This window comes from Doryrhamphus excisus, chromosome 20 (genome assembly GCF_030265055.1).
Source record: "Doryrhamphus excisus isolate RoL2022-K1 chromosome 20, RoL_Dexc_1.0, whole genome shotgun sequence".
Taxonomy (NCBI): Eukaryota; Metazoa; Chordata; class Actinopteri; order Syngnathiformes; family Syngnathidae; genus Doryrhamphus; species Doryrhamphus excisus.
In genome coordinates this window covers 16,729,621-16,745,282 of record NC_080485.1, presented here as the reverse complement: position 1 = coordinate 16,745,282, position 15,662 = coordinate 16,729,621, and the positions used below count along the sequence as shown (strand labels likewise).

The 15,662-nt window shown below is 44.5% G+C and overlaps 2 protein-coding genes and 2 non-coding genes across 4 annotated transcripts; 1 reads left to right on the top strand and 3 right to left on the bottom strand.

The window, feature by feature from the left end:
- Positions 1–4,671: 4,671 nt before the first annotated feature.
- LOC131108053 (otoraplin-like) lies at positions 4,672–6,264 on the bottom strand. The gene is made up of 4 exons (XM_058058794.1): positions 6,039–6,264; positions 5,830–5,969; positions 5,651–5,761; positions 4,672–5,573 (listed from the first exon to the last, which is right to left on the bottom strand). Exons 1-4 carry the CDS (start codon positions 6,151–6,153, stop codon positions 5,550–5,552), a joined length of 390 nt encoding a protein of 129 aa, XP_057914777.1. The 5' UTR covers positions 6,154–6,264; the 3' UTR covers positions 4,672–5,549.
- A 703-nt stretch (positions 6,265–6,967) lies between these two features.
- Positions 6,968–15,626, top strand: LOC131107918 (GTP-binding protein 2-like). The gene is made up of 12 exons (XM_058058395.1): positions 6,968–7,379; positions 8,446–8,472; positions 8,897–9,081; positions 9,160–9,268; positions 9,344–9,541; positions 9,620–9,794; positions 11,655–11,874; positions 11,975–12,110; positions 12,176–12,234; positions 12,306–12,477; positions 12,546–12,710; positions 14,881–15,626. Exons 1-12 carry the CDS (start codon positions 7,185–7,187, stop codon positions 15,061–15,063), a joined length of 1,824 nt encoding a protein of 607 aa, XP_057914378.1. The 5' UTR covers positions 6,968–7,184; the 3' UTR covers positions 15,064–15,626.
- Positions 10,290–10,372, bottom strand: trnal-cag (transfer RNA leucine (anticodon CAG)). The gene has a single exon. It is a non-coding gene; the product is annotated as a tRNA-Leu (tRNA).
- trnal-cag (transfer RNA leucine (anticodon CAG)) lies at positions 11,324–11,406 on the bottom strand. The gene has a single exon. It is a non-coding gene; the product is annotated as a tRNA-Leu (tRNA).
- Positions 15,627–15,662: the final 36 nt, after the last annotated feature.

Genomic DNA, 15,662 nt, shown 5'->3' with positions numbered 1-15,662 from the left:
TGCGTGTGTGTGCGTGTGCGTGTGTGTGTGTGTGTGTGTGTGTTGGGGGGGACGTGCATCCTCAGCTCTGGCTCCTCCCCCACCTCCTCCCCTTCCTACCCCTCCTCCACGTGTGTAATTCATTTTGCTGGGGGGTGCGTGACTGCTGTGGTCCAATGGGCTCAGGCGGGTGTGTCCTGTTGGGGCCTCTTCACTTTTCAGCACCTTGGAGAGATCCTCTAACCTTCACCTCTATCTGCCTGCCTGTAGTGGGGGTGCATATGCAATATTAGGAGGGTAGTATTGGGATCATATTGGTATCATATTGGTATCATATCCATAACTGGTATCATATTGGTATCATATCCATACCTGGTATCATATTGGTATCATATCCATAACTGGTATCATATTGGTATCATATCCATACCTGGTATCATATTGGTATCATATCCATAACTGGTATCATTGGTATATCCATACCTGGTATCATATTGGTATCATATCATACCTGGTATCATATTGGTATCATATCCATACCTGGTATCATATTGGTATCATATCCATACCGGGTATCATATTGGTATCATATCCATACCTGGTATCATATTGGTATCATATTGGTATCATATCCATACCTGGTATCATATTGGTATCATATCCATAGCTGGTATCATATTGGTATCATATCCATAACTGGTATCATATTGGTATCATATCCATACCTGGTATCATATTGGTATCATATCCATAACTGGTATCATATTGGTATCATATCCATACCTGGTATCATATTGGTATCATATCCATACCTGGTATCATATTGGTATCATCTCCATAACTGGTATCATATTGGTATCATATCCATACCTGGTATCATATTGGTATAATATCCATACCTGGTATCATATTGGTATCATATCCATAACTGGTATCATATTGGTATAATATCCATACCTGGTATCATATTGGTATCATATCCATACCTGGTATCATATTGGTATCATATTGGTATCATATCCATACCTGGTATCATATTGGTATCATATCCATACCTGGTATCATATTGGTATCATATCCATAGCTGTTCCCTTACCTGTGCTTATTGTCAGTGCACCTGTATTTGGTTGTGTTGTTGGACTATATTGTATATATTGTATATATTTCTATCTTATATTACAAACTCATAACCATAACAAGTATTTGAAGAGCCAAAGTCTTTGCCTTTGTCTTCTTATTCCACGTGTATATCTTATATCGTATGATGTATATTGTTCTTATGGAAGAGTATAAAGGCTGTCAGTGTTCCTGTGTGGAGGATGAGGAAGAGGAGGATTAAGTACGAAAGTCGGGTTGCAGCCAATGGATGAGTGGCGTGGCCTGTGATGTCACGCGTGTTGCATGTTGGAGTTCCTGTGGAAGTCCTCCATGTCTTCACGCCGCAGCGTTGAGGCCTGATGGATGTCCTTCTACCAGGACGTGATGGAGATGCACGTACGTGCACGTGCATAAATACTTAACAACGCTGTCATGCTTACATAATATTCCAAAACAGCATGAACCAGTTGGGAAGTTGAAGTGTCGTCTATAAGTGGATGCTGATGTTTACTAATCACCCCCCCCCCCCCCCCCCCCACAGGGTTCCTCCCACACACCCCACTGCCACTCTGCAGTCAATACATGATTTCTGTAGCTTGGACCAACCAGAAACCACAGGAAACTGAAAACATGGAAAAGAAGCCTCCTTACAAGGGGAGGATGATGGATGGATGGATGGATGGATGGATGGATGGATTGATGGATGGATGGATGGATGGATGGATGGATGGATGGAGGATGGATGGATGGATGGATTGATGGATGGATGGATGGATGGATGGATGGAGGATGGATGGATGGATGGATGGATGGATGGATGGAAGATGGATGGATGGATGGATGGATGGATGGATGGATGGATGGATGGATGGATGGAGGATGGATGGGTGGATGATGGATGGAGCATGGATGGATGGATGAATGAAGGATGGATGGGTGGATGGGTGGATGGGTGGATGGATGGATGATGGATGGGTGGGTGGATGGATGGATGGATGGAGGATGGATGGATGGATGGAAGAATGGATGGAGGATGGATGGATGGATGGATGGAGGATGGATAGATGGAAGAATGGATGGAGGATGGATGGATGGACTGGATGACGACCCCGCTTTGATGTTGGATGCATGGTCTCCTCCGCCGTCCACCCTGGAGAACGAGATGAAAACGTGGCCCTTCCTGCCAAGGCGCTGACACCAACCTGACCTTTGACCCTTGACGTCATCACGGTGACCAGCCTCACTCATGTCCATGTTGGCGCTCGGGCTGGGCGTGATGAGAAAGGCGACCCTGACGGGGATGAGGAGGAAGAGTGGCGTGTTCTTTCCATTAGCGCTAATGGAGACGCTAGCAAGGCCCCCCCCACCCCCCACCCCCCCTCGCTGCACACCAACAACGCGCTCCATTAAGAAAGCAAACAGGCGGCATTTGGCATGGATCAGGCTGGTGACATAGCGCCATAGCGCCATCGCGCCATAGCGCCATCGCGCCATAGCGCCATAGCGCCATAGCGCCATAGCGCCATAGCGCCATAGCGCCATAGCGCCATAGCGCCATAGCGCCATGCTCACTGCCTTCAGTCCCAAAATATCCAAGATGCTATGCTAGCAACCACAAAAAGTCGATAATAAACTACCACTTTATTCTTGGAACATAAACACCAACATGAATTCTTGGAGGAGCTTATTTATGTACAATATGAATTATTATAGTAAGAATAGAAGAAAACATACACAAATAGCGTTTGACTCCCATAATGAGGTGATTTAAAAATGGACTTTGGTAAGATTCAAAGAGTTTCTATCTTATAAATCTATTTTTCTCCTCATCATTTTGTCATTTTATTCCTGTGAAATGGTTTGATTTTACAAACTTTATTGAACTTTATTGGTAACGGTATTCTGTTTTAGAATAGAAGTTTTAATATTTCAAGCTAGCAGTTTCTTTTCCTCATAAGCATATGACTCCATCCTTGTAAGTTATGGTTGTAGTCACATGAGTAATATGTAGAAATATGTAGAAATATGGCTGATCTTTTTTGGAATAAATCATTGAAATAATTGCATCATCTTGCCTTTACATGATGTGTTTTATTAGCGTGGCCCCCACAGCAAATACAAATCATGTGCTTCCAAGAGCGTCTTAGCACCAATGTGAGAGCTGGGTTACCTGATCCAGCCTGGGGGGGGGGGGGGATTACGGCACGGCCAGAGTGTGAAGAAAGGTTACAGTAGCTACAGTAGAGCAGCTGAGCCAGACGCCCGACATTCACTCCCAGCCGGCATCGGGGGGGGGGGGGGGGGGGGGGGTCAGCACACAGCCAGCATCAGCCAGCAATCACTCCACAGTCAAACAGGCCGTGGGTCAATAAACCTCGCTCCGGTTATTCCAGGAGGGTCAATAAAGGAGCTCAAATGCATTCAGAGATCCTCAACCAGGATCTCATTGCTCATTCCGCCCCGACGCTCGGCCAGGATATCCCCCACGATCGATGCTGGCGCCATTACGCTTAACACGCCGCTTTCTACTAAAGTCTTAGCCTAGATGCGCAGGATACTACATGCTAGCTACACAGGATACTACATGCTAGCTACACAGGATACTACATGCTAGCTACACAGGATTCTACATGCTAGCTACACAGGATACTACATGCTAGCTACACAGGATACTACATGCTAGCTACACAGGATACTACATGCTAGCTACACAGGATACTACATGCTAGCTACACAGGATACTACATGCTAGCTACACAGGATACCACCTGCTAGCTACACAGGATACTACATGCTAGCTACACAGGATACTACATGCTAGCTACACAGGATACTACATGCTAGCTACACAGGATACTACATGCTAGCTACACAGGCTAGTTACACAGGATACTACATGCTAGCTACACAGGATACTACATGCTAGCTACACAGGATACCACCTACTAGCTACACAGGATACTACCTGCTAGGTACACAGGATACTACATGCTAGCTACACAGGATACTACATGCTAGCTACACAGGATACTACATGCTAGCTACACAGGATACTACCTGCTAGCTACACAGGATACTACATGCTAGCTACACAGGATACTACATGCTAGCTACACAGGATACCACCTACTAGCTACACAGGATACCACCTACTAGCTACACAGGATACTACCTGCTAGGTACACAGGATACTACATGCTAGCTACACAGGATACCTGAAGGCCCAGACACGGGGAAGAGGACCAATGAGCTTCCCTGGTTCTCCCAGTTAGAACATTCCCATCAGTGAATGTGATGCTGGCTCCCTCGCTATGTGGTATGTGGTGAGACTTGGGAGACTACGGTCTGCTACTGTATTACTCAGAACATAAATACTAGTCATATGCAGTATTGTGGTCAGCAGGTGGCGGTAATGGTCAACATAGTTTTGGAACCTCAGACCTGCCTTGATGAACCTCCACGTTCCTAACGTGAGCACAAAGTGAGCACAAACTACAAAGGTCAAAAAGGGTCAACACTAGTGCACCCCCCCCCCCCTCCGCACCCCCCCCCCCTGAATTTAGCCACAGCTTCATACGAGAGACATTTTTTCTTGTGTTTTTTTATTGCAATATTTGTTGTTTCAAATGTGGAGGGGGAAGTAAAAGTGGCCTAGATATTGAAATACTCTACGATTAGTAAAGTGGCCTATATTGCAATACTACGAATAGTAGTGTAGTACATGTTTTTCTGGTGATGATTGACAGGCGTCAGACAGCTGGGGCCGTTTCCCGTGAGTCGCCATCAGCAGCTCGGCAGGGTGCCTCGCTTTGGAAAAACTGGTCAAAAGCATGCGGTGTACTTTTGCGTCATGCGTCTGCTTTTGGCAGCTGCTCCTTGACGCACGCACGCGCCTCCATCTTGGACTGTCACCATGGCGACCGCCTGAAGCTCCAGCTATCTGTGTGCTTGATTGTGTGCCGCTTTGCTTGTGATGGAAAAAGAGCATATTAGCTTGACTAATGACGTTTTGGTGGAAATGTCATCAGGCATATTGATCCCAGGGAGGGGGGGGCGATGCGGGGGGGCTGATGTGTGAGCGAGCTAATTGGATAAACGAGTTTAAAGAGTTGGCGTTGTCACCTTGAGGCAAAACAGCAGAAATCGATGAGTCTTGGTCGCGCCGACATTTGAGACTGGTCTAGGGTTTTTGGGTGGGGGGGGGGGTCAGATGACAAACTGCGGGGAGGCGGGCGTGGCCCCCAGGCCATCTATTGTGGCCATCGCCACAGGAGACTGACAAGGCTGTTCTATCCATCATCTCATCCACATCAGGGGTGTCCAAAGTGCGGCCCGGGGACCATTTGGCATATGGTAAACATTGGAATCTAAGAAATGTCATATCAGCACTGAATGTGTTTTTGAAGAAACTAAAGGGTCAATACTGGTCCTCGGCTGGCCCCCGGTCCAGGGTGTGCCCCACCACGTCCAACTTAAGTGCAGGAGAAATCCAAGCTCTGCGGTGACAAACAAAGGCATGAAGGTAAGCGTTGGATATGTTGGACTCGGAACTCCAAGGCCCGTCCATACTGACTGTTGTTGGAAGCTCAACCGTGTCGTCTCTGAACCTCAGCGTCTCCTTCACCAGGGTGGCAGGGAAGTACCCGATGATGCCCATCCGGTCCACGTAGCGCTCGCTGTACACCTACCATAGCAACACAACCCTGAAGCTCACACAATGCGGTCTCTGTCCTGCTGATGTTCTGGACCTACACTGCCAGACCAGAAGACTCCAGCGCCCTCCTCTGGTAGGAGCTTAGAATACACGTACACCTTCTGCTCCTTCTTGATGTTGATGAATCTGCAGTCTGGAGCTATGAAGTCCTCCAAAGCCGTGGCCATGGAGAGAACATCTGGAAGAAAAACCCCACAAGGTGCCTTCAGAATGCTGATCCCTTGGAATGGCTCCTTGTTCCACTTACATGAGCATTCTTCATCGCCGCACGTCTTCTTATCTGCTAGTTTCTCCATCGGCGCGGCCTCCGGCGTGGAGAACAGTGTCCCCACGCAAAGCACGATCACCAGTGGGTGCCTCATTTTTACCAAACGATGTCCAACAAGGAGAACTTTGGAGAGTTTGGGAGCGAAAGCGTGTCTCTTGCCGAGGGGAAACAGATGGGTGGTGCCCCCACATCACAGGCAGGCCGGCCAATCAGTGGAGTCGCCACAAGGTCATGCTCTGGAGGGCGTTGGGCCCAAGAGGAGGGACTTGGGTTCTTCCTCTGAGAAGAATGATGCATATCCGTAAATTTGATTGACAGGCACCATATACCTCATACTTTGGACCTCTGCAGCTCACTGCTCTTTTTAAACACATTACATTTTTCATATAAAAATCAATATGATGGGTGGATTTTGCATTTTATTAATTTCCGCCATGTCGTCTATGAATAAACACTCAGTCAACACTGTAGTGTAATAAAATCACATTACACCGAATATAATAAACTATTATTTGACGTATCCATTGATTGGATGATGTAATCGGAAAAAAGGGGAAAACGGTATTTGTTTGTTTGGTATATTATTGCAATATACTCAGATACTTGAAGCAAAGCTAAAAAAGGAAACCTTGTTAGTAAGAAATGTAGTTATGAAATAAAACAACATTCCTAAAGTGCGCCGATATGGTTTCATAGTTGAATGCCAACTTTCGTCAGTCTTGGTGTCAAACATCCACTTCCTCGTCGGCTGACGCAAAGCCCTGCAAAGCACCGTGCGCGCACGATGCTTTCACACGAGTAGCGTAGTCGGGCGGTGCTTACAGCTTGCAACACGGCAACCGCTTCTTTGGGCTGCCCCGGTACTTATAACCATTCGCATATGCTGACGTTTCACCGTGTGACGTGTAACCCCCGAAAACTCAAAGCCAGCGTCTCCAGGACCGCTGTTATTGTTATTTTGGAGACTTCGGAGGGTGTGTTTATATTAGGAAGGGGTCGGGGGGGCTGACTAACACAAACACCGGCACAACTACATTGAGCTATATACTTAATCGAGCGAGAAACTTTATTTACCCCGGTCCCTGAACGCATCCTTCCACCGTCTCGGGACCACTCAAGTAGCTTATGGATGCGCTGGTTTCAGGCTTTTTTGCCTCAGAAAATGGACATGATTGTGGATCTTCAAGTGACGTAAAGTCCGGGAATGGTTGCGAATTTATCCCCAGAAGAGCATCTGCGAAGAACAAGAAGAAATCGAGTGGTCGACACTTTAAACCAAGCTCCAAACCGAGCAATAACACCCCCTTTCTACCTCCAGAGGTAAGCTTGCCAAATAATACTTCTAGCACCTGCAAGAATGGGATAAAAATGCTAGTTACAACCAAAAGCGTCCGTACAAATGAAATAAAGGAAGTCAAAAGCGAAGTATGGTCTTATAAATCGTGTATTACTAAGTGAAAAGTGTTAGCCTCAGAATAGCATCATGTATCCCGCTTTCTTTGTTAGCTAACCAAACAATAGCGATCCACAATCAACAACACGTAGCTTGTTGCCAAAGTAAAGTTGAGAAAAGTGACACAAGAAGCGTATAGTTATGCAACATACAGCTAGGGTGCCTTTTTAAGTGTCTACAGCTTTACAGCTCTAAATTTAAAGGTGTGACTTGCTAGATAGCAACAACAGCTGTGTTTGTAAATATATAAAAGGGGGCGTGTCCTTTTAGTGCCCAAATAATGTTGCTCAAATATCTTCTAGTTACACCAAAACCTAGTTAAAGAGGAACTATTATGCTCATTTTCAGCGCTTTGTATGGAGCAGCTACACACCACACCCGAGAAAGCTTTCTAGATCTTCCAGAATCTGAACCTATTCCAGCTGGAATTGCTTGGACTTCCCCGGTCGGTTTTAATTTATCCCGCCTCCAGGCACGCCCGCTCTGCTGTGATTAGTCCACTTGGCTTGTACCATAAAAAAAATTGTACCATAAAATAAAGCAGTGTTCCAAAAACCCCAATGAAATGTGGCGTTCAGAGCCATCCCAAATTTGTTTCAGGGCTCGCTTTCAAATACGCAATCCTCATGAGCTGAATCCTTGGCATGATGTAACACCAGAATACAACATTTGAACTACATTTATAGGTCAGAAAAGTGGAAAAAGCATAATAGCAATTGCATCCTTTAAGTAATTCATATTTCAATAAAGTGAAAGTATGCCAGTAGCTTATTACAGTTAATACAGAGTAGTTCAAATGTGTGATCTTCTGTATATGTGTACATCTGTATTTGCTGATTTAGTACCCGGCTCATCTACCTTCGTACCTGTTGCCGTGTCTTTGTTTTGTGTATTTGTTGTTTTTGACTCTTTGTCTTCCATCTTCTTCTACAGGCTGAAGAGGGTAACATTGAGTACAAGGTAAGCACCTACACCACCTTGGAGTAGTTTATTTCATCTGTATGTCAAGGTCGCGTGGGTTCACGGCATCTCATGGTATGCTATTAAGGGAAAATGCACTGCATGCATGTTTTGTGTGTGTTCTAAAGATATAAAAACAGGTAAAAAGAGGCCGGTAATGAATGCATGTCATGGTTTTCTATCCATGCTGTGAGCATGTAGTAACAGGTACATTGATGTCATACTTTGAGTATTGTAGTAGAACTTCCTTCCTGGGTGCATTGATTTCACATAGCAACATAAAAAGGAAGGCTACACCGAGCCTCCAAAACGGACGGCAGCAGCTCCAATATGTAGCATTAGCTTTGGCTAGTGGCCTGTTAATTAAAAAGGTCTTTTATTCAGACAGATATTTTGTGTATTTATTATTTATTTTCCAAATTAGCTAAAGCTCGTGGACCCCACGCAAAGCCGCTTCGAGCACCTGGTCACGCAGATGAAATGGCGGCTCCAGGAGGGTCGCGGTGAAGCCGTCTATCAGATTGGGGTGGAGGATAACGGTATGTTGGTGGGACTGTCTGAGGAGGACATGAAGGCATCGCTGACCACCCTCCATAAGATGGCGGAGAAGTAAGAGGCTTCCCTCGTGTTTCCGTCAATCCAAGGAAAAGCAAAAGGAAATGCAACACTGATGTTTGTGGTTTGCAGAGTCGGGGCTGACATGACCATCCTTAGACACTCAGAGGTGGACTACGACAGCGATCGGCCTCTCACCATTGCTGAAGTCTTAATTCGGAAGGTGCCGGATGACCAGCAGGTTAGCAAGGCAGCCCCACAAAAAGGAGGATTTTGACATTTGTCCGTCATTTTAATCTTAAATTCAACGTCACAGTTTCTGGACTTGCGAGTTGCCGTGCTCGGTAACGTGGACTCTGGCAAGTCCACCCTGCTGGGTGTTTTGACGCAAGGCGAGCTGGATAATGGACGGGGGAGAGCCAGACTCAACCTCTTCAGACATCTCCATGAGATCCAGTCCGGGCGCACGTCCAGCATCAGCTTCGAGATCCTGGGCTTCAATCGTAAAGGAGAGGTGAGTTCAACAAAGACCGGAAGCATCTCGTAGCGCTCAATGGACCTTGAAGCAAAGTCTCCTGTGGCCTCTCCTAAGGTTGTCAACTACAGCGAGTCTCGAACAGCAGAAGAGATCTGTGAAAGCGCCTCAAAAATGATCACGTTCATGGACCTGGCTGGTCACCACAAATATCTAAAGACCACCATCTTTGGCCTCACCAGCTACTGCCCTGACTTCGCCATGCTCGTCGTCAGCGCCAACACCGGCATCGGTGAGTGCCAGATGCTTTCCCCCTCAGAGCCACGCCGTGAAAAATGAAAGGACGCAACTTTGCCGCTTTGAGATTTTATAATGAATCATTTCCTCATATATTTCAAGAAAAAATACATCTCAGCTTTGTCAGATAGGTTACCAGTATTAGTGTCAACTTTGCTCTTTGTTTCCCACATTTTTGCTGTTTTTTTAAATGTTCCATAATATACTTAATAATATACTACAAATAATCTTTGTAAATGTTCTTCTTGTCATTTTGGAACTTTATTTACATTATATTCTAACCTTTTCTGAAGTTTTTTTCTGAAATAATCTTCATAGGTTTTCTTCTGCTAATATTATGTATTTACTTCCATCACATTTTGACTTCATGGCCATAGTTACATCATTTTTGCGCACAATGTAAACTTTTCTTTTCATCGTACTCCACACCCGGCGATGGAAGTATGGGTAATACTTGTCTGTGATGATGATAATTCAACTAAAAGGTTATTGTCAGAAGTGGGATTCGAACCCACGCCTCCAGGGGAGACTGCGACCTGAACGCAGCGCCTTAGACCGCTCGGCCATCCTGACTACTGTGTCCCGTGTGTGGTGGGAGGGTCCATATCTGAATTGGGCCTCTTATCATCGTGCAGTTCCCCGCTCCCGATAGACGACCCTGGATGAAATGATTGATGAATGTTGGCAGCTGACAGTGGACTTTGTGTGACCCGCTATTCCATATTGTTTGATTCCCACCTTCCATTTGCTGACTGGCAACAGCAGCTTAGCATGTTACCAAGCTGACATCTGACCTTACGTAACCAAGCAGACACTGTGAGCCCCCAATGACCCCATCTAAAAATACCCGCTCTGTTTCCATGCTGGTGTTCCTTACACCTGCAGACCAGCTCATCTGCTGGATCATCATGTTTTGCAGCCAGTGGGGGGGGGGTAGTGGGGTGTCCTCATAATATTCTAACATATTGCTTCATAACCTGCTAAGAATAGGAGGTAGGAGGTCATGGACATACTGCAGCTTGCTTATTGGCTGTATGTGTTGTGTCTGGGAAGGAGTCTCTTCCAGAAATACGGTTGAAATGGGGTGAAGAATGCGGACCCCCTCTCCCCCCCGTTACATAACCAGCAGGAAGTTGACATGGCTGCTCGACCTCTGAGGTGAATGGAGAGGTTATTCTCATGAAAATATTGGTTGAGGTACATCTACGTCGCATGTAGAAATACATGATGGCTTCACGGCCTTAAAAAATAGCTTTTACTAGCACATGAAGGTGGCAGCTATCTGGGATGGAATGACCTTAGGACCCACGGTGCCCTGAAGGAGAGGCAGGAATGCTGAACCACGGCACTTTTAAACATGATTGGTCATCAAAGTCAACAGCATGAAGTGGCTGGTTTGACTGGTTTGTTTGCTTCACTCAGAACATGTTCATTTGTTGGGCTGCTGCAGGCTGGTCAACCTACTTCTTCAGAAATGACACATCAGCTGTGGCCATTTATGTCACTGAGTACTAAAAGTAGGGTTGTCAGAAGTGGGATTCGAACCCACGCCTCCAGGGGAGACTGCGACCTGAACGCAGCGCCTTAGACCGCTCGGCCATCCTGACATGCAGCTATGGGAATGAAAACAAACCCTGGAAGGATTCATGGGTTGAAATCCCACTGTGGCATTGGTTGTAGCTGGAAGTCACCGACTGTGTTGGTTTGCCTCCTCCATCAGACTGCGTTGCCAACTAGCTCTTCATGGTGTCAGAAGTGGGATTCCAACCCACAACTTCAATGGCAACCCCTCCAACATGTCCACAGCTGCACAGTGAATGGTTTACTTTACATTTGTGTACTTTTATCTTCCTAGTGGGCACAACGTGGGAGCACCTGGGCTTCGCCATGGCCCTGAAGGTGCCCATCTTCATCGTCATCAGCAAAGTGGACCTGTGTGCGCGGGGCACCGTGGAGCGCACCGTTCGCCAGCTGGAGCGGGTTCTGAAGCAGCCGGGCTGCAACAAGGTGCCCATGCTCATCAGCAACACGGACGACGCCGTGATGGCAGCGCAGCAGTTCGCCCAGTCGCCCAAGTATGATGACGTGTTCCACGTGGGAGGAATGGAATACGCTAAACATCCATGAAGTATATTCCTTCAAAGAAATGAAATATTTTGCTTCTCTCCCTGGCAGCATTACGCCCGTCTTCACCGTGTCCAGCGTGTCTGGGGAGAACCTGGACCTCCTCAAGGTCTTCTTCAACATCATCCCTCCTCTCAGCAACAGCAAGGAGCAGGAGGAGCTCATGCAGCAGCTGACTGAGTTCCAGGTGAGAGAACATGAGAGAAGATGACTGCCAGTGAAGACATGAGCTTGACAGACCATGTGTTGCAGGTGGATGAGATCTACACCGTACCAGAGGTGGGGACTGTGGTGGGCGGTACTCTGTACAGGTCAGTGTGTCAGTGTCAGGTCTTCATTCTCTTGGCGGGGATGCGATCTAAAAAAAGTGTTTTTCCCGCAGTGGAATTTGCCGTGAAGGAGACTGTCTGGTCGTCGGGCCCACAGACTCGGGCTGCTTCCACAAGCTGACCGTGGGGAGCATCCAGAGGAACCGCTCCGCTTGCAGGGTGCTGCGTGCTGGCCAGGCCGCCACGCTGGCGCTCGGACACTTTGACCGAACCTTACTCAGGAAGGTGCGACTCGGCTCGTGGCTCGTCTTAACGTGCTGGACGCAGCGCAGCTAAAATACTTCCTCTCGCAGGGAATGGTGATGGTGAGTCCGGAGATGAATCCCACCATCTGCTGGATATTCGAAGCGGAGATAGTGCTGCTCTTCCACTCCAAGACCTTCCGTAAGGGCTTCCAGGTCACCGTGCACATCAGAAACGTCAGGCAGACGGCAACCGTGGAGGCAATCTACGGCACGGTGAGCTTTTTAAGCCCGTAGTAGATGATATTTATCATATGCTATATGCTATTTATCATATAACACTAAGACAGTATGGATAATAGATGCTATTTATCATATGCTATATGCTATTTATCATATAACACTAAGACAGTATGGATAATAGATTCTATTTATCATATGCTATATGCTATTTATCATATAACACTAAGACAGTATGGAGAATAGATGCTATTTATCATATGCTATATGCTATTTATCATATAACACTAAGACAGTATGGAGAATAGATGCTATTTATCATATGCTATATGCTATTTATCATATAACACTAAGACAGTATGGAGAATAGATGCTATTTATCATATGCTATATGCTATTTATCATATAACACTAAGACAGTATGTATAATAGATGTTATTTATCATATACAGTATAACACCATAACACTAAGACAGTATGGATAATAGATGCTATTTATCATATGCTATATGCTATTTATCATATAACACTAAGACAGTATGGATAATAGATGCTATTTATCATATACAGTATAACACCATAACACTAAGACAGTATGGTTATAGATACATACATATATTTATTATATACAGTATAACACCATAACACTAAGACAGTATGGATAATAGATGCTATTTATCATATGCTATATGCTATTTATCATATAACACTAAGACAGTATGGATAATAGATGCTATTTATCATATGCTATATGCTATTTATCATATAACACTAAGACAGTATGTATAATAGATGCTATTTATCATATACAGTATAACACCATAACACTAAGACAGTATGGTTATAGATACATACATATATTTATTATATACAGTATAACACCATAACACTAAGACAGTATGGTTATAGATACATACATATATTTATTATATACACTATAACACCATAACACTAAGACAGTATGGTTATAGATACATACATATATTTATTATATACACCATAACACCATAACACTAAGACAGTATGGTTATAGATACATACATATATTTATTATATACACCATAACACCATAACACTAAGACAGTATGGTTATAGATACATACATATATTTATTATATACACCATAACACCATAACACTAAGACAGTATGGTTATAGATACATACATATATTTATTATATACACTATAACACCATAACACTAAGACAGTATGGTTATAGATACATACATATATTTATTATATACAGTATAACACCATAACACTAAGACAGTATGGTTATAGATACATACATATATTTATTATATACACTATAACACCATAACACTAAGACAGTATGGTTATAGATACATACATATATTTATTATATACAGTATAACACCATAACACTAAGACAGTATGGTTATAGATACATACATATATTTATTATATACAGTATAACACCATAACACTAAGACAGTATGGTTATAGATACATACATATATTTATTATATACAGTATAACACCATAACACTAAGACAGTATGGTTATAGATACATACATATATTTATTATATACACTATAACACCATAACACTAAGACAGTATGGTTATAGATACATACATATATTTATCATATACAGTATAACACCATAACACTAAGACAGTATGGTTATAGATACATACATATATTTATTATATACAGTATAACACCATAACACTAAGACAGTATGGTTATAGATACATACATATATTTATTATATACAGTATAACACCATAACACTAAGACAGTATGGTTATAGATACATACATATATTTATTATATACAGTATAACACCATAACACTAAGACAGTATGGTTATAGATACATACATATATTTATTATATACACTATAACACCATAACACTAAGACAGTATGGTTATAGATACATACATATATTTATCATATACAGTATAACACCATAACACTAAGACAGTATGGTTATAGATACATACATATATTTATTATATACAGTATAACACCATAACACTAAGACAGTATGGTTATAGATACATACATATATTTATTATATACAGTATAACACCATAACACTAAGACAGTATCAAAGTGGCAATGTTGCGAGTGAAGCAACATCCAGAGCGCCAGCCCTTATTTTAAGACGCGCAGCGAAGCCTGCGTCGCATGTAGCCACCTTTGAGAAGTGATGCTAACGCTAGCACGGGTTGACAGGAGGAGCTGAGGACGGGGGAGAAAGCCGTGGTTCAGTTCAAGTTCATCAAGCATCCAGAGTACCTGAAGGTGGGGGCCAAGGTGCTCTTCAGGGAGGGCGTGACCAAAGGGATCGGCCACGTCACCAAGCTGGCGTCCATCACTCAGTACCACCCAGACCCCTGCCAGGATGAGGACGTCTAGATGAAGGGGGTGGACGCCAGCTCACCTTTTTATGGACCAGCTTCCACCAAAAGGCCAGTGTGGACTTCGTCTGCCCTGAAGATACTCCAAAGTTTTTACGTCCTCACCTCGTATGCACGCTCACGCACACGCACACTCTCTCACACACACGCACACACACACACACACACACACACCAGGGCAAGGAGGAGTATTCAGGCCTCCCATTTCACAACAAAGTGGCTTTACTTGACTTTACACCACCACCCACTTTGTGCCGTCTCGTTGACCTTTTCTTCCGCACGAAGCTTGATATGTTCACCCAGCGTGCCTCAACACGACACCTCGTCATTGCAACCACGTCACCACCCACCAGGCACCATGATGTTCAGCCTTTGGTGCGCCAGGCCGACGCCAAGCTTGGTAGCGTTGGACACCCGACAGGTACTCACTTCACTGCAGGCTCCTTTTTCAATGTACTGATGACATACACAAACACACACAAACACACACGCACGCACACACACACACACACACACACACACACACACACACACACACACACACACAGTGCCTAATGGAAGTGCCTTCCAACACAACCATGCAGTAAAATTACAATC

What these genes read in the sequence shown, in the direction of transcription:
- LOC131108053 (XM_058058794.1), bottom strand. Translation starts at nt 6,153, where the DNA reads ATGAGGCACCCACTGGTGATCGTGCTTTGCGTGGGGACACTGTTCTCC. An exon ending in CGGCGATGAAGAATGCTCAT is followed by an intron (nt 5,970 to 6,038) that starts GTAAGTGGAACA and finishes TTTTTCTTCCAG; the next exon opens with ATGTTCTCTCCATGGCCACG. An exon ending in CGGTTGAGCTTCCAACAACA is followed by an intron (nt 5,574 to 5,650) that starts GTCAGTATGGAC and finishes TTGTCACCGCAG; the next exon opens with AGCTTGGATTTCTCCTGCAC.
- LOC131107918 (XM_058058395.1), top strand. Translation starts at nt 7,185, where the DNA reads ATGGATGCGCTGGTTTCAGGCTTTTTTGCCTCAGAAAATGGACATGAT. An exon ending in GCTTCAATCGTAAAGGAGAG is followed by an intron (nt 9,542 to 9,619) that starts GTGAGTTCAACA and finishes GCCTCTCCTAAG; the next exon opens with GTTGTCAACTACAGCGAGTC. An exon ending in CAGTTCGCCCAGTCGCCCAA is followed by an intron (nt 11,875 to 11,974) that starts GTATGATGACGT and finishes TCTCCCTGGCAG; the next exon opens with CATTACGCCCGTCTTCACCG.